Genomic DNA, 12,044 nt, shown 5'->3' on the forward strand with positions numbered 1-12,044 from the left:
GAAATATATCTGTTTTAAGATCAAAGTGCACTCTCACACATACTCATAAAACAGGGGTTGCAAACCTACAACAATAACCTAGAATTCTTCTCAACACTTGCTTCAGGAATGGTTTTCTGGTCATGAATTGTTTAGCATTGTATCTGAACCAGAATTCCCATCTTATGGCTTTTCTAATAAATCAGAATCTTAACCCAAGAACAAAGCCTGGCTTAAGATGCATTCTTACTGAGATAGGAAGAAGCCAGAGATCCAAGCTGAGATGCCACATAAAACAAACCTAAATAGATTTCTTGGTTTGACTAGCAATTCCCACTGACATGGTGTGATGGAGCTCAGAGACAAGGGAGTAGAGAGTGCTTTCCAGTCAGATAAATGTTCCCACAGCTTGCATAGTTTGGAGAGTGAGGGGAGGCCGAGGAAGAAAGTTAGAATAGCACCGCCCTAGATTCCCAAGAGTATTTTCCCCTTTAGTTCAGTTAAGGAACCTTTAGTCTGGCAAGATTCTGTATACGTTAGAAACAATAAAGAACTAGAGTTGGAACTTTGACTCAGCATTGTTTCTTCGCCAGTTATCCTGACTCATGGACAGTAAAGTGGAAGCAATTGGGAGCTTACACCAGCACATTTGCTTGTTCATGTAAATGGCATGCAAACTAAGCTAATGCTTCAAAAAACAGTCTGGCATGGTTCCCATATCTTGCACAGTTATTTTCTTCTTCTCAAATCCTACCTCATTATTTGCACTACATTCCACTTCCTTCTAAAGGTTGTCCTCAACTTATGACCATTCATTTCACAACTGTTTGAAGTTATGAAGGCACTGAAAAAAGTGACATATAACTGGCCCTCGCACTTAAGACCATCGCAGTGTCCCCACAATCACATTATCAAAATTGGGGGGCTGGGCAACCAGTATGCATTTATGACAATTGCATTTGGGATCACCTGATTGCCATTTGCAAACTTCCTAGCTGGCTTCCGACAAACCAAATCAATGGGGAACCACATGATTCACTTAATGACCACATGATTCACTTAATGACCACAGTGATTCACTTAACGGCCATGGCAAAAAAAGGTAGTAAAATCGGGTATGGTCATGTGATGCCTCTCTTAACGACCGCACCATTTAATGATGAACTTTCCTGTCCTTTTTGTGGTCATAAGTTGAGGACTACCTGTATATAGCTTTATAAATTCCTAATGTAGTTTGCTTTGGCTTTAGAGAAGATGCTTGATTTGGTTCAGTATTATTTGCACAGCAATATTCCAGAATGTCATAGAGTCGTGTCTACTCCTCCTCCTGACTTTACCTGATTTAACTATTTTGTAATCCTTTTCTAGTCCCTCCCCCCACCCCAAAAAAAATTTGGAAAGAGAGCATTGACCTGCTTGGTGGTGCAGTTAACCAGTTCATTATCTGCCACAGTAGAGAGGTTAAAAACATTACCATAGGTTTTTCCTGGTCATCCAGTGAGAAATTGGGCAGAACCTCATCTACTATATAGAAGAGGCGTAGTCAAGGTTTTTATTTTGTGAGAAAGGTGAACCTTTAAAATAAATAAATAAATGCAACCTCTGAGGGGTGTATGGAAGCTGACAGTGATATCACTCGAAGGAGTCCAAGGTTTTTATGAAACAAAATAGGCATGTTCCAACTAACAGAGGAGGCTTAATGCCCTTGTTCTGCTGATAATTTCTACAAAAAACTCTCAAAAGCTTTTGTTTCATAAAAACCTTGGGTTCCTTTGGGTGATATCGTTTTCAGATTCCATACATGCCTCATGCAGGGGAGGAAAGAATAGGTTCTGAGTTTCCCATCCCAAGAGGGATTGTTGGACATGGATCAATAGTATTACATGGGGCATGAGAACACAAACCAGATGCTATAGTGTAAAACATGGAATTTAACCTCCAGGCAAAAAAAAAAAAAAAGCCTGTTCTGTGATTATACTCTATGATCAAACACCTCTATGGGAAGAACACATTTCTGAAAACCAAAAAGCCACTTCACACCATTCTATTATTTTTAAAAATTAAGCAGGCATGATTAAAAAGTTTGCTCATTTTCATGGTCCCTAGAGATTTCCTTTTTAATAATAAAGAAACATATTGACATGAAACAATGTTCTAGTCTATGTAGACATTGAAAAAAATAGCATTAAGTTATAAGATTCACATACCAGGTTATTCAAAATCAAATTAAATGAGCTTTGTAAGTTACTGATGCTGTTTTTTCTTGTGCACTATGGTTTCTTTGATCACAAACTTTCACTAAAAAGGAACCTCCAACTGAAATCTAATCTAAAAGCTTAAATAACACTCACCTTAAATTATTCTGCTGTCCAGATGGAATGACACTATAATAAACAGGCATTCCTGATGTGGGGAGTCCTTGGTTAGACTGACTGGGAATAACCACTGGCTGCTGATATGTTTGCTGTGACAGTCCTTGGGAAACTTGAGCCATGGAGACCTATGAATTAGAGTGCAGTAGGATCACTAACAGTAAGCATGACACATACACCATGGCAGCTTATTCTTATAAACAAGCATACAAGACAACAGAAGAGTACTGAAGTCTAGTATCCACAAAAGTATGAGAATCCTGCAGCTATGACGACCCACTACAAATTGTACATAGGTAGTCACAAAAGTGAGTTTTCATCTGTATAGAATAATCTCTTTCACTTACAGGACTGGAAGGAAGGACAAAGAGGTTCAAATGTGACTTTCTCCCAAGTATCTAATTTCCTACTATCAGGAGATTCAGTAATATGAGTCCACTACTAAGAAACTGAATTGTCTGGGCATGACAAAAACTTATTTTTCCTCAGTGTAAATTATGGACATACAGGTAGTCCTTGAGTTATGATGGCAATTGTGACCAGAATTTCTGTCACCAAGCAATGCAGTCATAAAGTGCGATGTCACATGACCGCACTGCTTAGCGACAGCAATCCCTGCAGTCCCCACTGCCGTTGTTAAGCAAGGATCATGGGTCATTAAACGAGCACCTCCTTGCAACTTCCTGTTGGCTTCCAACAACCAAAGTCAGTGGGGAAGCCGGCAGGAAGTTGCAAGTCCCAGGTGGCCTGCAAGGAAACTGGCAGGCAGGTAAGTGGCTGCTGCTGGGTGGGAGAGTGGCGGGGGTGGGGGGGTGGCCGGCAGGCACAGCACAAGCACAGTGGGGCTTCGGGTGACTGCTGCCAGATGGGGGAGGGTGTGCAAGGCTGTGTGCGTGGCCAGGGAGGCGTGGCACAGGCGTGGCTTCAGATGGCTGCTGCTGAGTGGGGGAGGGTACGTAGTGGCCAGGGAGGGTACATGGGGGGCAAAGGAAGCTAGTAGAGGCTAGGAACATCATAGCATAGTATAATACTGCTGTCCTTGTGGTATAATGTGTATGTCGTGGATCCTTCATCCTATGCTGATATACTTAGAAAGGAATTATTTTTCTGTCAAATTGATATGCATTATAAGGCATTTCACTGGAAGAAAAAGGAACAGCTCTCATAGTAGGATAAATTGTTTAATAACTTATAGGAAACAGTGACAAATTCAAGCCAACTACAAGATATAATATATTCAAGAACAAAATTAAAAACCTATGTCTCCATACCTTGCTTTCCATGAAAGTAAGAAAAAATAAGCTTTTTATAAAATCTTAGGTTACTACTGGAAGCTCCATGAACAATATTTAAGTGAAGTCTACAGTCAAACACAATAAATGTGGGTTTTTTTTTAACTTCCAAACATGCCAAACTAAGCCACAGAAAGGCATTTAGATCAATCTGAAATACTCCATCATGTATTTCAAACAATCCTTGGTTCCAAGAATTGTATTCAGCAAAACTACTTATATTTTAACATTTCCACTCACACACACACACACCACAGCTTACTTGATAAGATGGCAGGGGTGGATATGGGACAAGTACCCCTTGAATCTGGTTTCCAATGTTGTTGGGCTGGCCTCCAACTAGATTTTGGTTTTGCGACTGCTGGACACCAACTAAACCCTGGTAGTTTTGCTGCTGGTTAGGCATAACTTGGTAACCTGCAAATGTACAAATATTTAAGACAAGGGTTGACAGGGTAATGTGAAAGAAAATTTATACCCAAGTATTCGTTAAATATAACAACTATACCAATTTTTTCTATGGGTTACTTCAAAAAAGCCACATGCAGCAACAGAGATAATTTATGGCTCAATAATACTTGTGTGATAATGACCAAAATTTTGGTCTTTATGGATTGTTGTGAATGATTGCCTACAAGCTGACATTCACAGCCAGCTAATCTACCTACCAGCCTGGTGCAGACATACAACCAACAATTGCTTGAGGGAGAGATGCTATGCATCACATAGCCACAGCTATCTCTGGAAAGACAGGTAAAAACATTTTGCTGGGAATGTTGTGTTAAGTTCCATTTTTGTGCTATACTAAACTCTCCTCTCTTTTATTTCTCTGTACAAGGTAGGGAACTGCACATTCATGAAGTTATATTTCTGTAGAATCCTGTAATCTGAAGAAAAAAATTGAACTCTACTCCAATTTCCTTAGAGTTTTTTTTCCCATTTAAGATGACCAGCACCATCTTGGGGTCTGCCTGGAACATCTCTTTTTGTATTTTCATACCTGAGTCCATTTGTTTGTCTTGTCTTGTGGATTTTCTGTTAGGTTGTTGACCTTCTTCAAGGTAACTCTGTATTTATTTATTTGTTTGCTTAACAGGGAAGTTTTGCATCTTAACTTCTAACATTTTAAAAACTATATAGTTTACTGATTGTTTAAAAATAAAGTTCCATTTGGCTTCTCTCAGGTGAGATTATCTCTGGTGAGAACGGGGTGTAATCACTAGTTATATGCCTATAAACTACACGGCCACAAGACCAAATAGAGTTTATTTCCTTTTTAGAAATGTATACCTCTTAATTGACAGAAAGGCAGCACAGGCTGTGATAGTCCTATCTCACACATGGAGCCAGGGGGAAGATGCCAAGTGAAGCATCTATGGAAGACAGGTGGTGGCAGAAGCCATTACTAAGCCACTAACACAAAGCAGGAGGTGGAACCAGAGTGTAAAGGGCTTCCGAGACCTCCAGCAAATAGTAACTACAGCATTTTTCCATTAAAAACAGCTTATCATTTGTATTTTATTTTAATAAAGACAACCAGATCAAAACTAAACTTATTTGCTAAACAGCAATCTTTATGTTCTAATTATGCCTGATAAATAGAAATATCTATTAACTTCAGTTTCATTAAGCCATGAATTTGCTAGTTCTGATTCATGGCACAATATAATAGTGCTTTGCATACATACATTTATGTGCTTGTCTGGCTACAGAACAGTCATTTTTCAAGATCTGAAACACTCCTAAATGTACGAAGAGTGTGAACATATTTTACAGCCTAGACTTTTTTCCCCCTCTTATAATTGTTTTTTAGTTACCATCAGAATGGTAGTGGGAAGCCTCTTCAATAAATCTGAAAATCTCCAAATTCTCACTGACGTTATTCAAAATGCTGTCTCCCAACTTAAGAAACCATTACATTATATAAATGCATCACATTTCTTCAGGCAGAATTGAACAAATTTGATTTTCTGAATTGTTTAAGCAATGACGACTGAGTAGATGGTCAAACTGAGACACCTATTTCACATGGAGAATGAGGTCTTTGTCTAAGTAAAACAAAATGCAGCTTCTAAGATGGAACACCATTGTTTTGTTACTGAGTAGTCAAAAGTTTTAGAAAAAAGCTTCACTTTTTCCACAGAACTAGAAAATTGTTCACAGGTCACATGTCAACCAACCAACCTCTTAACAGTTCATGTAAAGGAACAAGGCATAACTTGTTACTAGGACCACGCTGAGGAGCGGGTGGAAGCCACAAAAGCCCTTGTGTGAAGGGAAAGAGTATCCCTTCCCAACGGACAACCTTCCCTGTCAATTTTTTTGGCAGTCAGTTAAAGTTTATTACAATCATAATTCGTGGGATTAGAAAGGGTGCAAGAACCTTACTCAGACATTTTAATTACCCAAAGGAGGAGGGAAACTAAGGACAAACTGACATTGTTAAGCTGTTGAGGGGAACATTTTCATTTTTGATATATCATATCATATCATATCATATCATATCATATCATATCATATCATATCATATCATATCATATCATATCATATCATATAATAGAGAGCCAGTGTGGTCTAGTGGTTAAGGTGCTGGGCTAGAAACCAGGACTCTGTGAGTTCTAGTCCCACCTTAGGCATGAAAGCTGGGTGACCTTGGGCCACTCACTCACTCTCAGCCCAACTCCCTCAAACTCCTAGGCTTCTGGTAGAGGACCTGAGGTTGGGGAAGACACATACCACCCATAGGGGTAAGAAAATCCTTTTTTTTTTAATATGGTAATGGAAGAGAGCAGAGCTGGTGTGTTAGTTTTTTACTGTCTCTCATCACAATAAATTCAATCCAGGAACAATGCTTTGAACAGGTTTTCATCAGCAACCTAGTATACTTAGCCCTTTTTATAATTCCTAATTTCTCCCCTATCAAATTATCTCTTCTTCGCACACCTCATCTATCTTCCTTTCTTCCTTCTCTGTGTGTATTTCTATGAATGTAAGGACAATTTTTGTGTGAAAGGGAGAATATTTGCTATAAACAAATGGAGATCAATTCGGCAAATGTTGTATCTGGAGTCTGTAAATCAGGCAATTTTTTCACTTCACAGTGTAGTCTGCAGCCCTGGCACTTCCTGGTGGTCTCTCATCCAAGTACTAAAGCCAGTCTGATCTTGCATAGGATTTTTGTAACCAATAAAGATCATCCATTTCCTAAAATCAGGGATGTCCTGCCCCTGTTCTGGGATATATTTGGCAATCCAACAGACTACAGTATGCAAAATAAAATATACATTGTTCCTGGGCACAGGTTGTATATAATATGTAATGGATGCATGTATTGAAGTTGCAGAGTTCTCCTATTTCAACATTTCTGTTTCTCAGGGACTGCAGTGTAGCTGTGAAAGTTATTCTGAGTCTTCTGGCACTTTCTCACTGGTGAAGTAAAAATCAATTTTCCATGCTGAGAGAAGACCAAGACAATATGAATTGACTGCTAACATATTTCCCTGTGGGTTCCAAAGCACCTTGCTATTTTTAGCTGCACTCTTCCACCTCGGAATACCAAGTAGCAAGAAAGAAATACAGCATTCAGCAGGAAAAGAAAGAGAAACAGCATCTGCTGAAACAGATGGTTATATTGTACAGCAGTGCTATTAAAGAGTAGTTAAAAACTCATGCTCAGAGATTACAAAGAATGAACAGTAGTTCTGCATCATGAGTTTTCTTAAGTAATGAAACTGCTTCCAGTATCCGAATCCAAACATTATACACAAATCAATTAGAGAGGGGCACAGCCTCCTCTAAAGCAATTAAAATCTCAATCATGGCAGGATTCTAAAAAACAAAAGAACACAGGACAAATGAAATAGACCACATAAAGACAAATGCTTGTCCAAAACATTCCTGCCCTGATACTTTCTCTGAGTATCTGAGGGCAGAGGTTGCAGACCAGTCTTTTTTAAGGGGGAAGAACAGAATACAATCCTTGCTAAGAAAGTCACAACTGAAGACAGACACACTTGCAACCCCTTTAAAAAGGCAGCCAGAAAGCAGCTGAAAAAGAGACCGGTTCACTGTGAGAAATGTAACCCTCTCAGACAGTGTTACGGCCCCGAATCCAACAGCTCATGATAAAACCAGTCTGTTCTACAAGGGCTGGCTTGTCACAGACACACACACACACAGAACTGTGCTTGGAATACAGGTGTTTTGATCATTGTCTGGACTAATTATAAAGCATTTTTCAATGTTGTGATGTAAAACACATTTATCATTCTTATATCAAATGTTCAATACCAACAGTTCAAATGTGATTTTTATTTTTTTATTTTTTTTAATGGGCCCATGTATTTCAAGGCAGCATATTTTCCAACTGGTTGTGCATATTTTATACTTAGAATTGCTCCTCCCACTGCCCTGAAATCTAATGCTTAACCCAATTCAAACTAGATTTCCTTCACTCAGTTTCAATGTATCTTAACTATGAATTCCAGAAGCTTCCTAATTTGTGACTAAGGCACAGGACACAAGGATGACGTAGCACCAAATTTTGCCTTTATTTCAGCATTAGCTCCTTGAAAACAACCTCACTCTGGCCCTTTGGCTAAAACACTTCCCCTCAGCAAGGCACTAATTAGTAATATCTATTTTAACAACATATTTGCATGATTCATGTAATAGGCAGTACAGAATACTGAGCCAAGTGGTAAAGATTTAAGCCCAGTAACCTACTTTAAATTTGCATTTCATCAAGATTAGTATTCTGTACTGTATGAAAAGGTATATTAGAAACCACACAGTAGTTTTAATATCTGCATCAGGACTGTTGGAAAAGCGGAGAAGTATCTACAGAGGAAAGTGAGAATTAAAATATAAACTACAGGCCTGAGTCTAGATCAAACCTGATTTGTTCAAATTAAACAAAAACCCTGAAACTGTAAGATGCAGTCACACACACAAAACGAGCTATTCACTCTGAATATTTCTGAAGATAAATTTTGCCAACAATATCAAATAAAAGCAAACAATCAAATAATGTATGTCATTCATTGTTAATAGCACCAAAAACAGTAGCTGAATTAGCTACCTCGATATTAGTGTCAGGGTTACTACTGGAACACATGACAGATTTTAAAGGCATGATTTTTCTTTCGTTTTAATTTTATAATTTCATAAAATGTATTCAAACATCAATCTTAGCACCACTGAGATGCCCTGGACAAGTATTTCCTTTAAAAAACACAAGCAGAATTATTGGCATTATTTCAGATTCATTTCTGCTCAAAAGCCAAGTCAGCAAAACTTATTTTTTATTGAAATTTATAGTGTCATTCTATCCCAGAGATATTGTTAGGGTGGCTAACATAAGTGAAGTATGAACACAACATTAGCCTTCTTAACTGTAACTAATCTCAAGTGTAGATCACTGCTGCAATGATTCAAAGAATCAGCAGACTTAAAAACAGACCCTTCTTCAATTTTACTGTGAAGTTGTGAAGAACCAATTACTATGCTTTTTCCAACAATCACCCTGCTGGTTAACCATAATAAGAGAAGGACAGGAGCCGCAGCCCAAGCAACTGGAGCAATGTTTCTCAATCTTGGCATCTTGAAGATGTGTGGACTTCAGCGTGGCTGGCTGGGGAATTCTGGGAGTTGAAGTCCATATATCTTCAAGTTGCCACGGTTGAGAAATACTGACCTGGAGGGCTGCCAGTCACTCTACCTCCTTAAAGCTTAGCTTCTGAGGTGAGACAAAGCATTTTACTTCAGAAATGTTATACCGGAAAAGACAAGTTTCATACCAATTTTAACTCAGATTTTTTTTCAATTTACTATGTACCTCTCAGTATAGATTATTTCTGTACTTCAGGCATACAAAAACCAAATCATGCTGGAATACAAACCTTCTTGGCTATAGAAGTCAATCCATAACAGCATTAATGATTCAAATAAAAGCAGAAAATAAGTAGAAGAGGCAAGAAGCAATATTTTAGCTTTATACAATTTATATAGAAGACAAATTCCAGCACCAAAAACCTCCCACTATCAAGAGCATAAGACATATCTTGTTCATTCAAGATCAGGTAAAATTGTTCAGAAGTTGTTTGATGAAGAGAACAAATGCTAAATTATGATGTTACAGTCGTTTGATGAGAAAAGTTATTTATTTCACTCTGGCCTTTTGTTGGAAATTATTTACAACAGTATGTACGGATCAAAGGTTATTAATTCTGAATTTCTGTTCTTTTCTAAGCAAATAACCATCCTTTTTGATTTTGCCTCTAAGGACTTACTGAACTGAGCAAATTTAAAATATGCATTCCTACCAGTAGGAAGAATTCCAATCATTTCAAACACAAACATGTTTCTTTTTTCCTCTATAAATATTGCATGTTATCTCTTCCTGCCCCATCTAATCACCAGAAACACCCCAAAGTACAAGAATTAAAGGGAAAAAAACACCACAAACCTGTCTGTTGGGCAGGCTGTGGCAGTGGTTGGTTTTGCTGTGTGTTGTAATGAACTGAAGTAACTGGCCGATATTGTTGACTGGAGTGTGGATACTGGCCTGGAGCACAGTAACAGGCTGGCATCTGAAAAAGAGAAGCAGGATTTATGTACAGGAGATTCATGTATATGTTTCTAAATCAGACCTCTCCTATAGCACTGAATGTAGGCAGATCGAAAGAGTCATAAATACATTGGAAAAAATAAACCCAAACATAGCAAAAGGTGATGCAAGGGGGCACTTCAAATGCTAAAAAAATATTCCATCTCCTCAAAATGTTAACCCATGTTGACTGTAACTGGCTTTATATGAACTATAGTAGAAAAAATAAAGCATCATGATTTGTCAGTGAGGTATCAAAAGTATTATCAACCACAGAGAAAATTATTAAATAAATCTCATAAATTTCAAGAGTAAGGTACTTCTTTTCTTTCTTCTCAGAAAAATACTGCAAATACATAAAATTGACAGTGGTCCCACCATGAAATAATTATTTAATTACTATCATGAACATAGTCCTTTTAAGAGTAGAACTGTGAGCACAGTTCAATGTGCATCAAGTTTCAATTTTCTATAACTAAATGGGTAAGTAATACATACTGACAACAAAATCATAGAGCTTCTCTACAGTAATTTATTCTGTGACCATTTCTAAAGATCACAGTACAACAGGGCAGCCAGTGGCTGCTGACCAGGCAAGGTACAGGAATCATCTGTTGTTGGTACTAAAATACATACCCTGGCTACTAACTCCTACTGGGCACAAGTTAAGATCCCGGTGTTGACCTTAGAGCGCTAAAGGGCTTAAGGCCAGGTTTTCTGCCAGACTGCCTCTCACACTATGAACCTGCCGCGCTACTCAGATCAGTAGGATACGTTCTTCTGAAGATGCCCACATTGCCAGACATTCAACTACTGGATACTTGGGAAAGGGCCTTCTCCTGTGTGTCTCTCAGGCTACAAATATGTTCCCTAAGAAGTTATACTTAATTCCTAGCATTTAGCAATATGCAAATGCTAGGAATCAAAGAGTTGCTGTAATACAAGATGGACAGTGAAGAAATATGATAAATAACATAACATAACATAACATAACAGGTTTTAATTTGGTTTTGATTTTAACTGCATCCAATTATCCTTTATTCCAGGTATTTTTTAAATTGTTGTAAACTCCCCCAAGTGTTGGAATACCTCTATAAATTCAATAAACAAAAAAAACCAAACCCCACATATGCTAGGAGCAAACACAATTGCAGGAAGACCCATAGAAAGCCAGCTCCACTGACTGCTACTAGCATGTTTCATCAGCACTCGATGAGGCTAATGATATTTGAAATATCTTGCTACCTGTGGCATTGGTTGCTGCATATATCCCTGTTGCTGAAGAACTTGCTGGTTAACAGGGTGGCTGGATCCACTGTAGTTAGGAGTAGGTTGGCCAGGTGGTGGTGGTGGCGGCGGCGGCGGCGGTGCCGGTGGTGCTGCTGCTATGATAAAACCAGATTGCTGTGGTGGTGGAAGGACAACTGTAGACTGGAACATGGTGGCATGAGGATCAGCAGCTTCTCCAGACGGCTGTCGGGAGAGACTCATATGGCTAAGTTGGGATCCTAAGTTGTCTTGCTGAAATAAGTAAAACAGTAACCAAAAGCACCCTTAAGATATCACTGAATGCAGAAATTGTTTAACACCAATGCAAAGCAAGGAATTGTACAGTTTAATTATGGAGAACGATTAAGCTATATTATAGATAACTATCTTGGAAATAAACAACTCTGCTATTGACGGTAGGAGAGAATTACAGAGCTAAGAGTCTAAAAACAGTCATGATGCATCTGAACAAAGACTTAGATGGCAGTCCAGAATTCTGTTTGCCCCAAAGGCCAACCAGTCTTA

The 12,044-nt window shown here is 38.5% G+C and overlaps 1 protein-coding gene across 7 annotated transcripts in view; it reads right to left on the reverse strand.

Moving 5' to 3' along the window:
- R3HDM1 (R3H domain containing 1) overlaps positions 1 to 12,044 on the reverse strand; it is a 62,408-nt gene that overhangs the window by 15,030 nt on the left and 35,334 nt on the right. For 5 of the 7 annotated variants that reach the window (XM_063288701.1, XM_063288699.1, XM_063288698.1 and 2 more), the window contains 4 exons: positions 11,496 to 11,771; positions 10,110 to 10,233; positions 3,906 to 4,060; positions 2,331 to 2,479 (listed from right to left, as the gene is read on the reverse strand). In XM_063288701.1, coding sequence (XP_063144771.1) covers positions 2,331 to 2,479; positions 3,906 to 4,060; positions 10,110 to 10,233; positions 11,496 to 11,771 — 704 coding nt within the window. The remainder of the gene's footprint in view (positions 1 to 2,330; positions 2,480 to 3,905; positions 4,061 to 10,109; positions 10,234 to 11,495; positions 11,772 to 12,044) is intronic. The other 2 variants (XM_063288697.1, XM_063288700.1) reach the window with 2 other exon arrangements.

Source organism: Candoia aspera, chromosome 1 (assembly GCF_035149785.1).
Source record: "Candoia aspera isolate rCanAsp1 chromosome 1, rCanAsp1.hap2, whole genome shotgun sequence".
Taxonomy (NCBI): Eukaryota; Metazoa; Chordata; class Lepidosauria; order Squamata; family Boidae; genus Candoia; species Candoia aspera.